General features: G+C 39.3%; 1 protein-coding gene across 3 annotated transcripts in view; it reads right to left on the reverse strand.

Annotated features, from left to right (window-relative positions):
• The window catches only part of ADAMTSL1 (ADAMTS like 1), a 415,079-nt gene that overhangs the window by 132,735 nt on the left and 260,979 nt on the right, over window positions 1-21,365 (reverse strand). For all 3 annotated transcript variants that reach the window (XM_039567703.1, XM_039567702.1, XM_010392980.4), the window contains 2 exons: window positions 16,525-16,761; window positions 1,364-1,490 (listed from right to left, as the gene is read on the reverse strand). In XM_039567703.1, the coding sequence (XP_039423637.1) occupies window positions 1,364-1,490; window positions 16,525-16,761 (364 nt within the window). The remainder of the gene's footprint in view (window positions 1-1,363; window positions 1,491-16,524; window positions 16,762-21,365) is intronic.

Consider the following 21,365-nt stretch of genomic DNA (forward strand, 5'->3'; position numbering starts at 1 on the left):
CATACCCTGCTACCTCTTCTGTGAGAGAGAAAAGTCTCTCACGGGCTTAGAAAATAGCAAGAAAATCCTCGGTAGCAGCATTTTTGTATCCACAATATTCCATTCCTAAATCTTTGTGAATTATTTCCTTTGTCCTCTAACGTACAATTCTGCATCAGCAATGGAACTCTTATGAGGATTATTCTTTTCTTTCCTTCATACAAAATAGTTGCCCTTCCCTTCCCCTTCCCCTTCCCCTTCCCCTTCCCTTCCCCTTCCCCTTCCCCTTCCCTTTTTCTTTCTCCTATTCTCCCTCTCAGTCAGAAAACATGGAGCCACAGCTGCACTGTGCTATCAGCTGCTCTCTGTGCTGTGCTCCATACCAACACAATTACTCTTTGGCAGAGAGAAGCTTTTGTAAAAAGGAGCTCTCCCTGTTATAGAATCTGCACATATACACACACTGTCTTCAGCAGATATTACACAGCTATTTGAATCTTTAAAGTTGTGTGCAATTCAGCACAGGGAACGTTGCTCCAGAATGGTAGAGCTGGTCTGATTAAACTCTAAGGCTGGGGGCAGGTATGCAAGCTGGCTCATGTGATTCCTTAGGTGTGTCTACATAGGCATGAAAATACACCTATCTTTTAATCCTTCCTTCAAACTGACCAGATACACCCTGTCTCCAATCCCAAAAGTTTTATAGCTCCATCTGTGGTGCTGTAAACAGGTTGAAAAACCTGTCTGGGGTACAGGATAAACTAACCCTCTCACTGGGGCACACTAATGCTACTTTACCACTCTGGGTTGAAGCTGGCTCAGCATGCAGGAAAGGCTGTGCTTTTTTGTAGGCATCTCTCATGGCTGTGGAGGCACTTCCTGACAACTTGGGTTCCTCAGTCCGCCGCAGAATTGAGTGACCATACTGAGCATGCAGGCACACATGATGCTAACACAGGCCTTGGAGAGAGCACTTTGCCAGGCTGGCACCATCAGCCCCTCAGGGTTCCCCTCTGCTGTAGAGCAGCATAAACCATTCTATTCAGAGCAGTGTGGACTAAGTCCTATGCCTAGCCAGCTAATACAGCCAGAGAGGTGTTGGAAGCGCCACCTCTACTTACTCTCCTGCTCTTTACAAGCAACTAGCTAGCTGAGATGGGGAATATGCTGATGACACCTTTCCACAAGCCTCTGTCCACCCCCACAACCTGACCAACAGTCTGAGCAAGGCTGCTTTAACCCAAGAGGCTTTAACCTGTGGGGACAACTAGATGGACCATGATTATTGAGGTACCTGAGAAAGAGTGGGGTGAAATCTATCTTGCAAGAAATGAGTACTTCACTTAAAGGGAAAGGTGGCACTTTACCAGAAGGAACAGCTTACATTTACTTGCTGAGAGCTGGGACTTATACTGGCCTCGAACCAGCCGGCAGGTGGACCCATCTCCATTGCAGACTCCACAGTTATCTTCCTTGACAGCACTTCCCAGCTGGTGGTCACAGCCAACAATCTGGCAAGAAAGAAAGATGTGCAGTTCAACGTGAGCGCTTACCAACTGACTGCTCAATCCATCTCCGCAACTAATTACTCTAGATTTCTCTCTTAGCATCTCTAGAGGGCCATAAAGTACCTTAGCAATGAAAGAGGCTGAGCAAATCTGGCTGGGAGTGTGCACTGAGGCCAGGCGAGAGACAGTGAACAGGTTAGTACTCAATGGCTTTTGCACACCAGAGGAAGAAAAGAAGAGGTTGTTATTTTAGCACATTGTGAACATTTCTTGGTCAGAGTCCTATCAGAAATTTCACCTCTTAGAGTTTCACAAAGAAAAATGCCTGAAACAGATAAGAAGACAGATACGAAGCAGACAGATAGATAAAAGTAAAGAGCAGCATGGATCAACAGTAACATGGCTCAGTGACATTTTACCTGCTATGCAGCTGGGGAAGCCATGGGGTTTTAATTATGTTTGACAATAATCCCATTCCACACTGTCAATGCCTGTGTTCAGACATTGTAAAATTTCTGATAAAGAAGGATGGAATGATTGCAACAGAAGAATTGAGAGTCATTGCATGAATGCAATTACCTGCTCTGAAACTGGCTTTATTCCTATATGCAAATTGTTTGGTTCAAAATTTTAAGAGTTGAATACATAAACTAGGTCTCTCAGTTTGCAAAACCCCTATAATTCCCAGGAGATTTGTTCATCACAGTGTCAATGTCAGCCTTTTGTTTGAACTTTAAGTTCTGCATCCAAGTTACGAATTTTGCATATAAATAATTGAAGTCGAAGAAACTAAGGAACTCCTTACAGTGTTATAATTACCTTTGTAAGTAGTAGAAAATAAAAGGCCTTCCAGCATTCTGGCATGCAGAGTAAGCGACGAACAAATATTTGTCTATAACTTCTAATGAGTTTGTGCTAAGGCTCTTAGCCAAACAGAGAGGATATATATAAACACAGGGAATTTTAAATAAAGTATTTGTTTTAGCTTTAAATTTCCCTGCATTTCTGAGTTTCACTTAAATCAGAGAACCAGGTCCTAGAAAATGATGAGAGCAAGTAGGGCACTTATCATCAAGACTCATAAAAGCAGTACGTGTAACTTGCCCACTTAAACATTCAGACTAGTATTTCTCATTCATGCAAATCTCAGTGTGCAGAATTACACATCTCTGCTAGGGTGAGATATACTCCTGGATTTGACACTTTCTCTTCATTTGCCTATGAAAATGCAGGCTTCAATAACCAGTAGTTACTTCTAGCAATTCGATTCCCATTTTTAACACCATTGTTTTACTAGCTGCACAATAGTTGTTTCTTTGATTATTTGTCATATTGACAATATAATTTATTTAATTTAAATCTTTATAGATTCAGGCTTGAAAAAAGCTATCATCAAATGTCTTTGATTTTACCTTCTGCTTCCAGGTCACATTACACTATGATGCCTCCAAGAGAATTAATGAGGCCTAAAAAAAGTAACAGTTGTACAGAAATGATACATTTTCTTGAAAACCTAGTCATAGCAAGACTGCAAGAGACATTTTAACACATTAGAAACACCACAACAAATAATAGTTAGAAAGCTGAAGCAAAGATAAAAGTATCTTGATTGTGACTACTCCATACAAAACTTCCAAGTACAGATACACAAACTGTATCCACGGTACTATGTAAGATTTACATCTTTTTTTTCTGAATAAGAATATCCCTACAGGAGATGAACCACCTCCAACATACGCAGACTCGTATGCTTTAACTTCCATGAATGTCACTGTGTAGACAAGATGGTAAAAAGAACCACTTGAATGATCTGAAAACTGTATGACAATGGCTACAAATCAGATTTTCCTTCTAGTGCATTAGAGATCACTAGCACCCACAGTGAGAAGCATCCTGCTGGGGAACCCAGATAACAAAAGAAAGATTAGAATTCCCTTTCATATCTGCTCATATTTTATAATCAATAATTCAGGTTAGAGTGGTACACAAACCTTTATGCCTTTGCCTATTTTGAAGCAAATATGTGAACTGCTTGGATATGAAATAGGCTTGACCTTAAATCCAGGTATGAGGTAACCAATTTCAAAAAACAGCATTTACTACTTTAAAGCATTTTTAACTTTATGAATCATCAGCTCACATATTGCCATGGGCTATAGCCTGGTTAAAATTAATTTATAAACTGAGCAATTTGGAGCTAGGTCACAACTTGTGGAGGAAACCACCAGGAAAATCTCAGATGTGAAAGGAAGTTATCTTTTTATATGTGGCTTGTTTATTTTTCTGAGTTGGACGGCCATTACCAGTGTACATCATAAAAATATTTCTTCTGCTGAAATGCTGTGTATCAAATGGAAGTATGAGCAAAGTGGAAGTATGGAGACCTTTGTGAATATTAAGACTTCTGTGGTATGTACAAAATGTATATTAACCTTACTGTATTTGGCAGTGTCTCAGATAATTTTATGCAATTAAAAGTTTTGATGAAATTAAATGAATTTCCTATTTCTCCCCAAGGTCTCTGAAAAGATTTTTTCTTTACTCTGTTAGATTATCTGTTTTAATAGATACGCAGAGCTCTGGGAATATGTATGAAATTTTCATTAAAAAAAACTATGAGTGACTAATGCCTGAAATAAAAAACATTCCCAAGCTCACTTTTTTTTCTTTTCTTTTCTTTTTTCAATACATAGGGAAATTCTTCCATCTTTTGAAGGCAATTACATGCACTGGAAAGGTTGCTAGTGTTTGCAATGGAGTCACTGGTGTTTTAAAATGAAAAGCACTACTCCAGATCTCTTATATTAGTTTTTAGTAGCTCTGACATGAAAACATTTTACAGGCTGGACTGTTATGAAAGCAAAAGATCAGACAAGGAAATATTAAAGTGCTCCTGAAAAAAGACACAGTTCATGAGAACAATATCTTTTGTCTCTGAGCAGAAGAAACAGGAGTTCGGCTGAGTTGAGAACATGTTGTTTCCATAACATTATCTTCACTGTCCATCAAGGCCGCAGAGAACTCATTGAAAAAGATTATGGAATGGGTGGAAAATATGTCACCACTACCCTAGAAATCTGCACAGGGTTAACAAGGAACAGGAAGGCAGAATTGTTTCTTTCAGCATTCACACGTAGCATGATCAAAACACAGAGGGAAGGTTTTAAAATGGCTGTTATCAGAGATGTCGAAGATCCAAGACACTAGGAGAGGCCAGCTATCAAGAAAAGTAGACTCACTTGGTCTGCAGAACTAGAAAAGTCTGCCAATTCCCTGACCTATGGGCATACTTATCTGATGAGAGGTGGCTGAGGACCTCGTCATGAAAATAGGCACCACGGAAGGCACTACTTCATCAGCATGGTAAGCAAAGGAAACAATAAGGATATTCTATCTCCAATGTACAGCTCACAGTAATGGTTTGGGGGACACAGTCTGAAACAAAACATTGACATTTTTAATTCAGTGGCCTAGGGAATATTTCACTCTCTGAAAAGCTTTGAAATGTCAACTCCTTGTCTTGGTTTGAAGCTGGATCCAATGTTGAAATTCTGAAGTTTCTGTGGGATAGAAACTTCCCTTTCCAATGCATTCTAGTTCTGATCTTAATATATCCTGGGGGGCTTAGGGAGATGAAGTCTTTTTCAATCCATAAAGGTCTGGGAAGGAAGCCCCCACTAGGAATGAAAATGGATTACTACAACAAATTGTGCCTGGAAATGTTCTGAAGTAAGCAGTTTTCATACTCATTTCTATTACATGTTAAGTTTCCTCCCCTTAAAGCAGGGTAATGAAGCACAGACTTTCCACACTGGAATCTTTTGAGTTTCAAGTTGCTGAAGTGCGGTCAGAGGCTTGAACTGCAGATTGTTACCACACAAAATGTCAGAAGCAGCTCCATTAAGTTCCCTGACAATCTAATCCAAACTCCATTAAAATCAAGAACATGTACTTATAAGTTTGATAAGTTTTGGATGAAGCTCTTGTGCGTTTCTAAACGTGCCTCTATGAAGCTCATTACTATTGTGGTTCAATGCCCCTAAAGCAGTAAAGGCAGATTTTGCAGAGCTCTGGAGGTCTCTCAGTATATGAAGATGTCAGCCATGTAGTACCAGAGTGAGGAAATCACAAGTGACTACCAACTGCCTGCCCAGACCTTCTTCACCACCTCTAAAATGAGCAGATTTTTTATTCTCCTTATGGGTTTAGCATAGAAAAGTCTAGCAACAAAAAGCCAGAATAATAACAGCTAATCCCTAATTGGCCAAGCCTGTATTGTTTTCTGGCATAAGGTACCACATTTCTACTCAGAGGTAAAGATTCCTTATTAAATTTAGGCTGAAGTCCCAGACTTCATGCTGAGTTTGACTTTCCCTCCCTTCCCCCCCACCATGCCCCCCTCCCTGCCCTACTCCACAGCCCATAGGTTGACAAAACAGAAGAATAGGGATATTCCTGACTCTGAGACACATTGCAAAATCATTTTTACAGGACACTGCAAGAAAAAAGATGGTTATCAAGTTAGCAGATCAACTGCTTTGTGTAGTTTAAAGGCGTCAGGCTGGAAGTCCCACAACAGGAGTTGGAACTAACTCACTGAGTGCGTGTATGAGTGCTATAAGTGCACGTGTTCCCCTTGTGGACTTGAACTCTGGCTCAGTTTAGCAGATTTTTCCAGAAATAAAACTGGACCAGCAGTGACAGGTTCTGCTCCAGCCCTGCTAGTCTGGAAATGCCCTGAAGTAGGAAGTTTTCATAATAATTTCTATTCAATATTAAGAAATCCTGGGCAGGAAATAATTTAATAAAGCAAGCTTTCAAATCTAGCCAATTACAAAGAAATCTCTCTGTTTTTCAAAGGGCATGTCTGCAGTTCAAATGCAAAAAGTTCTGAGAATCAGAAAAACGAAGTTGCCCTTCACATAGATAATGTGGGGCTCAATGTGGGACTTGTGTGGATTGTCACTGCTCAGTTGAAGAAAGATTTGGATCTGAGCTATCATTTCAACTGGGTTCAAAATCTTACAGAATCATCACGAAGAGCTGCCCTACTCTTCAAATTATTGGGGAGAGTACAGGCTTGAGCCTGTACAGCAAACTGGATCTGGGCTGATGTCTGTGACACGGGGACTTGCAGCCCCTGCTGAAGAAGTATCTGCCCTTCAGAGCACTGACTAAGATGACATTTTGCAGCCCCAGCATTTTTCCGGCACAGCCTCATGACATTATCCCATGACAGGCAATCTTGACCAGCACCAGGCACTAGGCAGAACTCCCCCAAGTCCCCAGGAATTCAGGTGGAGCTACACCACAACCCAATTATAATTGAAGACCATAAGATGATTTTCACAATGGCAAAGCAATTGTAACTATGCTGGTAAGAGTAGGCTCAGTGCCATGTGAAATCAGCGTACTCGCTTGGCATTCGAGTCAAATATATCTTGCAACGGTTCAGACATCGTGAAACAAAATTCAGTTACTGATGAGTACCCAAATTGTTAAATACAGCCACTGAAGTGGCTAAGGTACACCTTCCAACATATGAAACATGGCTGGCCAGCTTGTTGATTTGTTATTGCTGGTTGCCTTATCTACCACTAATCTACTGCAACCAATCGCAGGTCCTGCTTGGTATCTGTCCCATCATTCTCAGCTAGCCAGAGCTCTCTGCTACTAATATATTTAAACAAAGACCCTTGTGTAGCCTCACTCAGCCAGCACAGCAGACACAATACATTGAGAATCAATGGTTCAGCCAAAGCTCTAGAAGCAAACAGCAAACACCCAGAAGCAGAAGGAACTAAAGAGAAATTTCTATTTTTTAATTCTCTCTCAGGGAACTACCCTTGATTTAAAAAGCAGCAATTAACCAAATTTTAAAGCTGCCACTTCAAAATGAGGATTATAGATGCACTAAAATCTGGGATGTGGGGAAAAGAAAACTCCTTACATTCAAATTTAATTAGGAGAAATCTTCCAACATAAAAAAAAAGAGTGAATTTTTCAGGTTCAGTGATTTATAACCAACCAATTTGTTGTGTGGACCACCATAAGAGAGTCCACAAATGTGGACATGTGTGAACAAAACTCTCTCTAGTTCATTCTCTGGTGATACAGAAATCCAGAGGCTGCAGCTATGTAAGAGGCAACATTTAAACAGAATTAACTTCCAACAGTTTATAAACAGATAACAATAGGAAGAAAAGAAGCTTTTGTGTTTATTCATATTCACTTACACATTTCATTCACACTTTTCTTTGGTTTTGGCTGCATTTAGGCTCACATATCCATATTGAGCTAGAGTAAAAACTAGTTTCTCCTTTATCCTTGCATACCTGTGTATTTACTGAAGGAGGAGAAAAAAACCTAACTGTTTTTTTAGCAAGTGCTCTTTAGCAGGTCATTGCTGAAATGCTTGCTTTTCTTCAGAAGAATCACATCTATTATCTGGATATCTTAGCAGTTTCAGGGGAAAGATCTGTCAGTTTTTGAAGAATATTAAAATACTACACCAGAAAGTGATTGCAAAGGTCATTCTAAGACTTCATCTAAAATTCATCAAGGCAGCTCTCCCTCAGCTTCCCTGTAGTAACGTGCTTGAGAAATCAAGAGTAAATTCTGCCTGCTGGACTTATTCTTTTCTCCTAGACCATGAAACACTAATTGTAAATGCATTTAACTGGCACTTGTGACATGTTACATTTGACTGCGATTCTTTGTAAGCTCTTGTGACTTCGTGACATGCTTGAAACTGCTACTCAGAGCTCTCTTCTGTTGGGTGTACAGGCTTCTTTTGTTGGCAGGAGTTGGTTCTCTGTCGGCTAGATCAATGGCGATCCAGCTGCAGAGCTTTGCTGTAACAGTGACAGCAAAGATTTTCTGGTGCTTCAGGCGGTCACATAATCAAGGAACAGACATCTCTCACAGTTCAAATACCTGAGAGAGGCTACATGTCCCCAAGCTGCTGCTGAAACAGCTTAGTTATACTGTGTGGTATTCCAGCCTGCTGCTCAGTGTGTGAGAGAAGTGCATGTAGGCCCTAGGAGAAGACATTTAGGAAGACAAAGGAAATTATCTAAAACACCTGCAAAACACCTGTCCTGGGTCTTCACAGTAACTGGACCACTTGCCAAGGTCAGCACACGATCCTCATTGTTACCGGTGCTACAGGAGGGTGAGGACAGTCTCTAATATTAGACCAATTAATGTTGCAGGGTGGAAAATGGAGGTCGTTTTCTTCCAGGGGTTCACATTGGGCAGGATGAACTCCTGGTGTTCTCATTCCTCAGAACCTGAGTTGACTTGAAAGGAAAGCATGCAAAGAAGTCAGATCCCAAGCTAAGGAATGACTAGGAGCAGCCACAGGCCCAGCTGCAAATTCCTACAGCTATGCCCCAAGTGTATCCCACATGGACAGTCAGGGCCCAAGGCAGGTTCATAAGCCTTCAGGAGCCTGCTGAGGTGACCACTTAATCTTATTTTTACCTGTCTCATGCAGGTTTACTATGCCAATGAGTACAATATCCATGCACCAACTCCAAACACGTGACACTGTTATCTTGATTAGCTCTGTATTTTGGGCTGAGCTGGAAACAGGAGAGGATGTGTGCAGCAACACTTGGTACATGGAAGGGAGAAGGAGAAACTCTCCATCCTGAAGTCGTGATACACAGGAAATACAGCACAGTCATCTACTTAAAGTAGAGCAGGTTTTCCCATTCTTCTGGAATTATGCACCAATCTGCATAGCCTCTGTCTCTGATGAAAAAAATTAGAAGCATACATGCAGACACACACACACAGAGCCATTTAAGTACTGGCATATATAGAACCAGAAAATAGAACCATGGACTAGTTTGGGTTGTAAGGGACCTCTAATGGTCATCTAGGTCAACCCCCCTGCCATGGGCAGGACACATAATCAAAAAAGGCCTCTAAGATCACCAAGTCTGACTTCTGACCAACCAGAGGTAACTAGAGGGAGCTAAATGCAACTAAGTTTGTTAGCTGATTTGAATTCACTGTGCAGCTCAGCAAAAAAAATTCTTAGGAATCAATAAACCAGAAATTTTTTAAACTACCTCTAGTAGTATTTGGAAGTAGATCTGTAAAGGAAAATTTAATAATCTGTAAATAGTAGACATTAATATAAGCATTTCTGGGATGCAGCTCTCTTTAACAAATAACCTGTAAAATTAAGTGAATGTAATGGAGAGAGCTGGAGTGAGAAGAAACAAAAGGACATTTATGGTTCTAAACAACTTTTTTGTAGTAACAAGTTTAGTTAACAGCCTTCTTAAAAATTCCCAGCTTTATAATCACTGGATCTAATCCTGCAATTAGAGCTATAATATGATTCGTTGTGTTATTCCATCATATATATGAAGTAATTTTATGGTCTTTAATAAAGCAACACCAATAATAGTAATAGTAATAGTAATAATAATGACAACATTCTTACTATTAGGATTAGATTTGGTTTACCAACAGAAGAATAGCTTTTCAAGTTGTATGTAGAAAGCAGAAGGCAAAAGCAGAACTCTTTTATCTTGCTTCTTCAGAGAAATTTAAGGAATCAACAGGTATTACACTTCTACATGTACAAGAAGCTGGTTTGTATATAACTCTTCCCAAACACATTTCTCATAAATTTCTTGGACCAGTAAGACTCTTATTGACTTTTCAGCCAAATGGCACTGTTCATTTTTTAGCATCATTTGGCACAATTTTTTTTTCAGAATTTTCTGCTAGAGTTGACTCTATCTTTCACAGATCATGCCTACTCTTTTTGCCTTTGATGGGAAGTCTAACACTGTTGCATCCTTCCAGCAGATAGCTAAAAGGGCGTGTTTAGTTATTTTCAGTGTCTAGCCTTTCAACATGAAAACCATGCAGCTGTCATGACTTTTCACTCCTGTTGTCCTGAGCTGTGGTTGAATGTTTAAAGCAAACCCACAAATCACACACTTCATAGCAACTTGTATGGCATGTGGTCCCCTGGGATCCCTGGGCTGGAGAGACAAAAAGGATAGCAGAAGACAAGGGTCACTCCAGCTGTGTAAGTAAAAGAGACTGCCCAGACTGAAAGCATCTTGTCCATGACTGTGACTTCAGGGAAACAATACTCATTTACATCAGGTGAGGATTTGGCTATGATATTGATGGGACCCACTTTTGGGAAATTGCACAACAATTTACTATTTGGCCACATCTTTAATGAAAACCATAACAATTATTTTCAAAAAAACCCAGATCTGGTGTTATACGGCAACACACAGACTCTGACATCCATACTGGGTATAGAAGAAGCCTTGAATAATCCTTGATCACCCATCTGAGGAAGCAAAGACTGACTTTCTTTTTCTTCCTTGCCAGAGTTAAAATAAAGAACATTTGCAGAATTCACACATGCAGAAGACAAAAAATATATTGAGAGAGAACTAAGTATGAAGACAATGATAAGAGGAAAAAGTGAAAGAGATGAGGAAAACAGAAAAAACCCCAAAAATTAAAATGGAATATTCTCCCTGAAGCAGAAACAGAAATTATATTTTTTGATTGCGACAGGGAAGCTGGATAACACAAAGGAGATTTTGTTTACATTAGTAAAAGAAAGAAAGGAAGGAAGGAAGGAAGGAAGGAAGGAAGGAAGGAAGGAAGGAAGGACAGAAAATACCCATGTTGTATCCTTTTCAGAGAAATTAAACACTAGGTGTGAGCTGCATGAAACAGAGCAGACAAATCAGTATTCTAGTACACATGCTCAGTACAGCCAATTTCCTGGTTTTGTTGCTGTGATAATGCTAAGTGTGATGATAAAGAATAACCCTGATTTCAAATAAAAGCAGGAGCAGGATGATCCTGAAAGACTGCACCCTGTGGCAAGGGACCCACATTGGAGCAGTTCATGAAGAGCTGTAGCTCATGAGATGGACTCACGTTGAAGAAGTTCATTGAAAACTGCCTCCCCTGTGAGGGATCCTGCACTGGAGCAGGGGAATGACTCCTCTCTCTGAGCAGTGGCAGGAACGTGTGTGATGAACTGATTGCAACCTCTACTCCCCATCTCCCTTTGCAGCTCACAGGGAGGAGGTAGAGGAGAGGAGGGAGGGGTAGGGGGCAAGATGCTTTTGAGATTTGTTTTACTTCTCTTTCTCTTCCTCTGATTTTTATTGGCAGTAAATTCAACTGATTTCCCCAAGTCTCTTTTGCCCATGATGGTAATCAGTGAGTGATCTCTCCCATTCCTTATCTCAACCCATGAGCCTTCAGTTATAACTTCTCTCCTCTGTCTGGCTGCAGAGAGCATCCAGCCAGGATCAACCCACCACACTCCAACTCAGCAGTTTCAACTGTTGTATGCAGAAATTGCTTATATTCTCAAAACCCCCAAAAAGGATTTGAAGCACGGGAATTTATTTTGCAAACAGGGAAAATTAAACTAGAAATTGGAAGTTTTAAATGTGTTTTCCTCAGCATACCCATTAATTCTACCTATAAAGAGGTTTCATAATGTTGAACTTCAAATCATTATTTCCTAAAAGAGCATTCTATTGACTTCAGCATTGTGGTTCAAGCAGCTGTAAAATATACCAATGGGCCATGATATAACCTGAGGTAAACTCAAAATGAGACCCAAAGATCTAAGTAATCTGTATTTCTTTAAAAAGAGGAGACAAAAAAGGAGACCCAAATTACACAGATATCCATACAGAAAGGAATTTAAAATGTTCAGAAGGAACAAGATGATTAGGAAGAAATAAAATGCATCACATACTGAAATTTTTTTGTTTGAAAAATGCTGTTGTTAGATAGTCTGTCTCACTATGCATTCAAGAGTAAAACTACAGATAAAAAAAAGAGTGTTCAGAAATTAATTCCTATTAATTTCTATTAATTTCTTAGGAGTTTCACACAAAGAACAAAGGCAAATTATACATCTTTTCATGGGAAAATACATTTATGTTTATATAATACAGAGAGAGGCAAGATGTCTGCAGCTTGCATGATTTCTGGACTACCACTCATGGGTACTGCCCTATGCCATGAAGTATATCTGAATCAGCTACTGAATAACTTCTCGAAAACCCTATCTCCTTAAATAAAAATTGAAAATATTTTTAAGAATCTCTAACCATACTCCTTCGTGAATCAAAGATTCAGGGATACAGCTTGTTGTACACACAAAATTGGCTTAGCTTGCCCTGAATAGAATCAGACGTCTCTTCTGACTTTAACTACAAAGTGGCCTTAGTAGTTGCAAAACAAAGGCTTCAGCTCAGAATCTCGTAATTAAACACAGACTTGTAAATATTCCACTGAGGTACTGGTAGTATTAAACTTCCAAAGATTATGAAAAATAAAGGATAAATATGAGAGAGGGATCTTATAATTTCCAAATATTGCATATTTTTAACAAATACATTCTTGTCAATGAGAGTGAAAAGTATCACCTTTAAATCAGGAGTGAGTACTGATGCACACAGAGGGCAGTACGACTAACCTTTAACTTCTGCCATTAGTGGTCTGAAGAAGAGCTTGTGAGGACACAATAGGCTATGGGCTGACCCAAGCCTTGCATACAAGGAAATACATTGCTGTGGTTAGTTAAGAAAATTGACACTTTTGTTCGATCTACTGGAAAAAATGCCCTACATCTATGCAAGCATACACCGATATTAACATCACTTTTACTATTTCAAGTTTCTTGCACAGACTATAATGAAATAGACATACGTTTTATGTATAATGTTGTATCTCGAGAACATTCAATTCCTTCTTGGTTGCTGTAACACTTGGATCAATGCAAGCCGATAGGAGGGTAAACTTAGTTGCTTTCAGTAGTTTTGCTCTGAGCAATCCAGAAAATATATTTCTTCGTCTTCAACATAGCACAGTTGTTGCAAAGGACCTTTTGTCATAGAATCATAGAATATGCTGAGCTGGAAAGGACCCATCAGGATCATCTAGTCCAACACCTGGTCCTGTGCAGGACACCCCAAGAATAACACTATGTACCTGAGAGCATTGTACAAATGCCTCTTAAAGTCAAACAGGTTGGTGCTGTGACCACTTTCCTGGGAGCCTGTTCTAGTGCCCAACCAGCCCCTTGGTGAAAAATCTCTTTCCTGATATCCAAGCTAAACCTCCTCCTACTCAGCTTCATGCCATTTCCTAAAGTCCTGTGACTGGTCATGAGAGTGAAGAGATGGGTACCTGCCCCTCCTCTTCCCCTCATGAGGATGTAGAAGGCTACAGAGAAGTCTCCCCTCAGTCTCCTCTTCTCCAGGCTGAACAGAAAAAGTGACCTCAGCTGCTCCTCATACACCTTCCCCTCAAGGCCCTTCACCATCCTCGTGGCCCTCCTTTGGATGTGCTCTCATAGCTTAATATCTTTCTTAAATTGTGGCACCAAAACTGCCCCCAGCACTCGAGGTGAGGCTGCCTCAGTGCAGAGCAGAGCGGGACAATCCCCTCCCTTGCCAGGCTGGCGATGCTGTGCCTGATGCCCTCTAGGACACGGCTGGCCCTCCTGGCTCCCAGGGCACTGCTGACTCATGTTCAACTTGCCTCTGACCAGGACCTCCAGGTACCTTTCTGCAGGGCTGCTCTGAAGGATCTCATTCTCCAATCTGCATACAAAACCAGGGTTGCCCTCTACCAGGTGAAATGGCTCTTGCCCTTGTTAAACTACATGAGAAACATACTTCACTTTTTAATCTTCAGGACCTTATATGGAATATACATCTTAGGAGACTTCATTTTTTGCAGTTGTGACAAACCATATCTGTATCACTACAGTTGTCTGCTACACTGCTCCAAATTATGCAGTTCCAGAGACATGTCATGAAAATACTGCTTTTCTGCCAGGATCATTATGAACTCTCACAAACTACTGAGACCCATGATTACTATGTTTACAGTATGTCAACCATTTTAGGTAAGTGGTAGCCTGTAGCTCCTACTGCAAGTGAATAGAAATAATTTCTAAAATCGTATTTTGTCTTCTCTGAAGTTTACATAAATTCCCTATACTTACAGAAATAAGTTTATTCACACAAATTTTACAGAGAAAGAATGCTCCACTTGTTCTTCTATAACTCTATGGTTTCCCAATCTTTTAAAATAACCTTTATAGAAGCAATGGAAGATCATGGCTTTTAAAGAAAGTTCACCACTTATTATGGCAGATTCCATACTCTTTACCACTCTGGACTACTTATGTAGTACTAGCTATTGCTGTGATAGATGGTAAAGAAATTGCTGTCCTATAAGTAGGGCAAAATCAATTACAAATTTTTTAATGCAGTACCTCTACTGTCACAAAGATATGACTGGATAACTGAGATAATAACACTTTGAGTTGCTTTAAATTTAACACACACATTTTTCACTGTGAGGAATACAGCATGAGCATTTATATTTTAATTTTTTTTGGTCATCCTCAAAAATGCAATAATTGTAAATATATGGCAAAACTGCTGAAGAAACTGAATGCTGAAGAACATGGAAAATATAAAGTCATTTATGCACTAAAAATTATTCTAACATTTTAGGGTATATAAGAAAAGGGTTAGTTTAACTGAAATTACTCAGGCACACTAGTGCTAGTATGTTTGTCTATTCTTAAGCCACAGAGAAATAACATCAGTCTTTATAGTTTTAACAGTGCAGCTACCTTCAGCTTTCCAAGTAAGAATTGTCACGAGAATGCAAATGAGTTTGTTTTAGTATTAGATGCTTAGGAACTCTGTTTCCAAGGGAAAGTTTTCCTGAGAAAAAGTATGCTTCATATTTGGACTAAGCCAGAAATCAGCCTGCTCCTAAATTCTGGGCCACTATATGCAAAAAACTTTGAATCTTTTTCCCATCCAGATTTTTGTGCTTTCAGTCAAGTTTTTAAAAGATTTAAAAACAGAAAACAAGACTAAAAATAGTCTGTCTCATTAGGCAATCTAGAATTTTGCGAAGCATGCCCTGTGTTGAGGTGAAGAGGTCTAGATGATTGCCTTCTTCAGATCACAAACGAGATTAGCCCTATTATCTCTACTATCTACTCTATTTCATTTACTTCATTGCTTCTGGCTCAGGAGAGAAAATCAAAGAGAAAAGAAACAGGAGGAAAGCTTCCAAAGAAAAATAGCTTTCCAAAGAAAAATAAAGTGGTTGAAAATACACTAGAAAGCAAACAACACATCAAGCCTACGTAGATTTTAAGATGACCGTGCAATGAAACATGCCTTCAACCGTTTTTGAGACTTAGATGTGCTCAGAACTTAACAGAGATGGTGCAGAAGTCCTTCCCTTTGTCAACCAGCCATCTACATGTAGTTCAGAATAATAAAATCTAATGTAGATAGAGTAAGTTATTTAACAGGAGCAATGATAAGGCACCAATGTATACATAAAAGCACAAAGGTAATACAAAAGCAAATCAGGAGAGAATAAATTGGTTGAATGACCAAGAGGTCTCCATGCACTGTGAAGTGAAGGGTCAAAAAGCCTCCATTTCTCACTGGTAACAAATAAGGATGCTGAGGTCCAAGCAGATGTAGCAGCTTGCCTAGTCCTACAGGAGGAACAGCAGTTTTTTCACTTTAGTACCTCATCTACTGCCATGTGGGTTTCTGATTTACAGGGAGCAATAATCCTCAAAGATAATGTAATTTGATAGACCTGGAAAACTTTGGTGTATCCAAATTAAAAGCTACAACATTATTTTCTTCTGTTGCTTCAAATCAGATCTGCTACTGCAGCTAACTATACAGAACAGTTCAAAACCAGATAATAAAATACTTCAAAAGAACCCCAAGGAAGCAGCATAAAGTGAGAAAGTAATCTTTGAAATTATACATGTCCCTCCCCTTGCCCTCCGCCCCCCCCTCCCCCGACCCCCCAAGAAATTAATTTAAGTGAATGGAAACAGATGATTAAAACAAAGACCCTAAAATGACACAAGTATGGAGGAGGAGAGGGAGTGAGCCTGTGAGGAGAGGAGTCATGAGGAAAGGGGTTAAAGCAGGGCTTCTCTCCTTACTTGGCACAAGCCGCTGATGCACATGTCCAGGGATTCAGTGTAGCACCGTGTTCCATCCAGAACTTTTGGAGCCAGCTCTACAACTAGAGCCGTTCCTCTGGCCTGGCACTTCAGTGAGCATGGGTTGTCAGGGTCATTAGAGACAGGAAGCCACTCATACAACTGCCCCTGGTACTTGACGTCATTGTGAGCAGAGCACTGCTGGGCACGAAAATCACCTGCTTCTGGTGGGCAGTCCTGCAGAAAAAGAAAAGAGGACAAGATCAGCAGGTCTATTCAGGACAGCCAGTTGCAGTATCATGCAGCTGGCTGGGTTCCACAGCTGCCAGATGTAGAGAGTTTCTGTTTAGACAAAAAAGAGTGATTGAAATAGCTACAGCTACACATAATTTAACAGATAATTATACCTTTCTTTCTTCTTTCCATGAAAGTATTAAAAGAACACCCAGACCATATGTAAATGGGAAATAAGAAACGCACTGTACAAGTCTTAACCACAGCCTTGTGGTTAAGCAAAAGGGGATCACAGTGCTCTTTCTGGATCTCATTCTACTTGTGCTCATATGTGGAGAAGTGTGTGTGCACAGCCATGCTTTTCCAGACAGATTTTTCCCTTTGTTTGAGGAGAAAGAGAAAAGAACTATGTGGTTCAATTGTTTCTTTACTTAAGCTCTTGCCACTAGCTTTTTTTTTGCCTCAGTGACTTAAATCAGTTGGTACGGCAACAAGAATCAGAAGCATTTGACACATATTTGCATTTCTTTAACTTAAGATTTCATATCTCACATAATTAGGGACTTTTTAAAGTCTCAGTTTTCTGAGAAGACCTTAAAAAAGCCCCTTTTTTAATTCTTCAGGAGATTCATGAGATGTATAAATCTAACTCTGAACTCAGTCCACCTGATACAAAAACCAAAGACCACTCATACTGCATATAGTACCTTATTGATAAGAATGTTAGGCTTTTCTTACCCATATATACTTTCTTGCTACCACTTAGCACTGAAAAACATTAGAAAGGTTCTCAAGAGAGCAAGAAGAGCTTTAAAATCATGAGTTTAGGCAAAATAAACATGAGTTCTTTTTATTTCCTTTCCAGTTTTTGATCCTTGAAGAATGATATTCCAAGTCTTCTTGAGCAAGCAACTACAAAGGCTAGGGATTCACTAGAGTTTATTTAGAAGTAACTTGAATTTCTTGCATAATTACAGGAATATAGGAGCTAAGCTTTATGGAAAACATTAAACATAATGAGAACTGAGGCAAAAAAACCCAAATGTTGGCAATATGACTGCCTCAGATTATTAAGATCCCAGAGTCCTCCACCTTACTGCCGTAAGGGAATCTGCTCCTTGACGATATCTGATAAAATACCAGATGAAACGAACAGTTGTTACACCCTCTGCTTGGGGACTTTAACATTTTTTTTTAACAGAGAATCCTAAATGTTGATTATTACACACAACCACACAACTAAACAATATCCTTATAAGATACTTGTATTCTCTGTTGCCTTCAAACTACTTCATCCTATTAGAGAGTCACTAATGACAACCTTATTCATGGACTTCTTATGCTCCCAGCCAGGAAAGTCTTATTGCTGCTGACTGAAAATATGTCTTCTTAGTTTAAATAATCACCTATGTTTCTCAGATCTTTTTTACCACTTCATTCACTAACAGTTTTCTCCATCTTTTTAAAAGGGCAGACTCTTACAGCTTTGGGTATGAAAGACATGGAGGCTGCATGTCACTTTGTGACATTAATCAATCATTTTTTATTATTAAAATCTAAAATAAAATCTCTCTTAGAAACTAAACTTTCAAATCTCCTCTCAAAGGAACACGGCACAGTCTTGGCTATGAATAAGCTCTTGGCTTAAAGCCAGGTTAGCCACTCTGGCCTCTCATTCACTGTTGGAATGTGGTTATGGCCATTTTGTTTGCCATGTTGAATAATCTTGGATTGCAACACTCCAAACATTTCTCGTTGTGAACTATACACACATACAAGCCGTGGTCTTAGCCACAGACTGTCATCTAATTTTCTTTGTACCATGTGTGCAAATATTCAATTAATTTCCTTTGTATTTGAGCCTGATGCACCCCAAAAGTAAAGGGTCAAACTCCAGTCAAAAGTTCTGTGGTCTAAGTGCAAGGCAACAGTCTTCCTGTTACAAAAGGTTCAATGGATTAAGGCATAAGAGAAAAAAATGATGTGCGTTAAATCTAGCCCTAGAAAAATATGTATCAAAGAGCAGTAACCCAGAGCTCATTCTTCCTTTTTGAAAGTGGAGGTTGAAAGTCCAAGCCTGAAAATGGTATTTTAATGCTGGAGGACTCAAACAGAGTCCTTCTATATCACAGAAGATTAAAAAAAAAAAAAAAAAGTTGCAGGTATTTCAGTTTGATTTCAAATATCAACAAAAACTGAGGGGAAATCAGGTGCTTTTTATAATCTGGGCAAACTTTTGATACAGGACAAAGTCTGGACACTGAAGCAAGCAGAAAAGTATGTGGGAAATTCATTATTCCTCTACAGCTCTGTAATTAGAGAAAAAGTGGTCTTTATGTTATGCTCTTATACAAAGGATGAACAACAAGACAGTTACAGCTTGACCCACAATCTGGTTTAGTTCTATTTTCAAACAAGGGAAGAAGAACACAGTGGCTGTATTTCCTATCACAAAATCTTCTGGTGCCTACCCTTCTCTGAATTTTCCTGTCTGTAAATGAATACAATCAGGTCTATTCACTTGGCAGATACCCAAGCCAAGGCTTGCTTGCAGAAATCCAAGTCAACTCTCTTGTTTGGTTCAAGCTTGGCTCTACCTTCAGAACTTCCTGGCTTGTAACAGCTTTATTTTTACAAAGAAAAAAAGGCCCAATAAAGCACACAACATACAGAATTCATAATCCTGCTTTGTACAGAACTCAATACTATGTTTGTTGTGTTTGATTTTACTTTTAAATCAAAGAAATAAAAAGCATACTTCAACATAACAAGTCTTCATGACATGGCAGGTGACCAGGACCGATGTCAAATTCTTCCAGTCTTTGATATTGTGGTCAAAATAAAATGATAGATTTAAATAGCAGAGCTTGTGTTTAAAAAAAGTTTTGATGTGAAATTTGAAGTGATTAAGAATACATGCAAGCAGTCAGAAACACAGATATGCACACTTGGCACACAGATGTGAAAAAGGGTCACAGCCTGGTACACTAACTTTTCTCCTGCTGAAATCCTGAATCCTAAATCTACCTGAAGGCCTTGGAGATCCCTTTCCCTCAGGAAGGATATTTCCTTCTGGTTAAAAAAGCACAAGTATTTGTATCTACATGCATAACACCTTCACAAACGGCGTAATATTTTTTTATTATCAAAATAGACAGTGTTAAGAAAATTTGTGGTCTGAATATTACCCATTTTTAGAATTAGGTCACATGAGAGCTAAAACATAGGAACTGTACAGAACTTTGCACATCTATTTTTTCTTTCATCTTAAATTTACTATTTTTTGTTTGTATTATATGTCAGTGGGGATCAGAGCCTCTTCATGCTGAGATTTGTGCAACCATATAATCAAAGACTTTGTGCAATCATAAATCATAAGTTCTCAGCCTATAAGTAAGTATTCTCATTGCTGAAATAGAAGATAAGGCAAAACCAGTGGGCTTTTTTTTCATATATTTTCAAGCAGTAAATTTCTATTTTGTTCTAAACACTTTGCACACCTTTAGATAAGGCCACTTGATGTTTTGAGGCAGTCTTGCTGTGCCTTATTTATGCACTGCTGGCTCCAGGACAAGAGAAAATACAGACTAACTCCACAAAGTCTTTTAAAAAATCAGCCTGCTTTTGGTACGTGAATGGTGGTTTAGAGTAAGGGGATCCTCTACGGCTGCCAGCTAGCACAGCTTCATTGGCATGAGTGAAGTTACATGTTCCTCCAGCTAAGAGCCTGTTTCTGGGAGCTGTGTAATACTGTGCAGCTCGTCTACCTGCACAACAGATTGACAGACATTTTGAGACAGCCAGAAGTCATGGGCCAAGTCAGTGCGGTAGTGAACCCGAGGTAGTGCATCTCTGCATGGGCCATATAGTTCTGTGAGGAATTTTGCTAACCACATCCGCATGGCCTGTGTTTGTCTTGGAGCATGTGGCAGCCCTGGTATCTGTCCACAAAAGTACTACAGTCCTGCTTCAGGTTATTCCAGTTTTGGTACTATAGTGAAGCCTTACCAGTTTTGTTTTCTTTTGGAAATTATCTATGGGCCCCTGCAGACATGAGGTACTGCTGCCATTGCACTCCTTGAAGAATCAGAAAGAACTAATAAACTTGAAAGTTTCATCTAAGTCCATTTATCTTCAAACTTCCTATTCATTAAGACTTTTTAGGGATGAAAAATTCCAGTGAATAGGAAACAAGGAAACAACCATTCCTCCTTTAACTGTGTGAGTCCCAGGTGAATCTTTTATGGCCTTTAGCTCATGAAGGCTCATGAGATAGTGCTGAAACACTGAGCCTGTGCTGGATACCTATAATCTCTATTCATCCTATCAGGTCACGATTTCCTCTACTGCAATGAGAACGTATATAATTTTAAAGGTGATCAGAAACCCCTTTGATCTATGCAAACCATTTAAAAATATACACAGGAGTTTCATCCTCACTTCTTAGGCATGTATTGTGGCCCATATTATTATGGCTTCATTTTCTTCCTCACATCCATTTTCTTTTTTTTTTAATTTGACCTCTTATTTTACCCTATTTTAATTCATAAGGTCCATGGAGTTTTGCCATGTTTGAATCCCATTCAAAACAATTTCTATTAATCAAC

Source organism: Corvus cornix, chromosome Z, assembly GCF_000738735.6.
Source record: "Corvus cornix cornix isolate S_Up_H32 chromosome Z, ASM73873v5, whole genome shotgun sequence".
In the NCBI taxonomy this organism is placed as follows: Eukaryota; Metazoa; Chordata; class Aves; order Passeriformes; family Corvidae; genus Corvus; species Corvus cornix.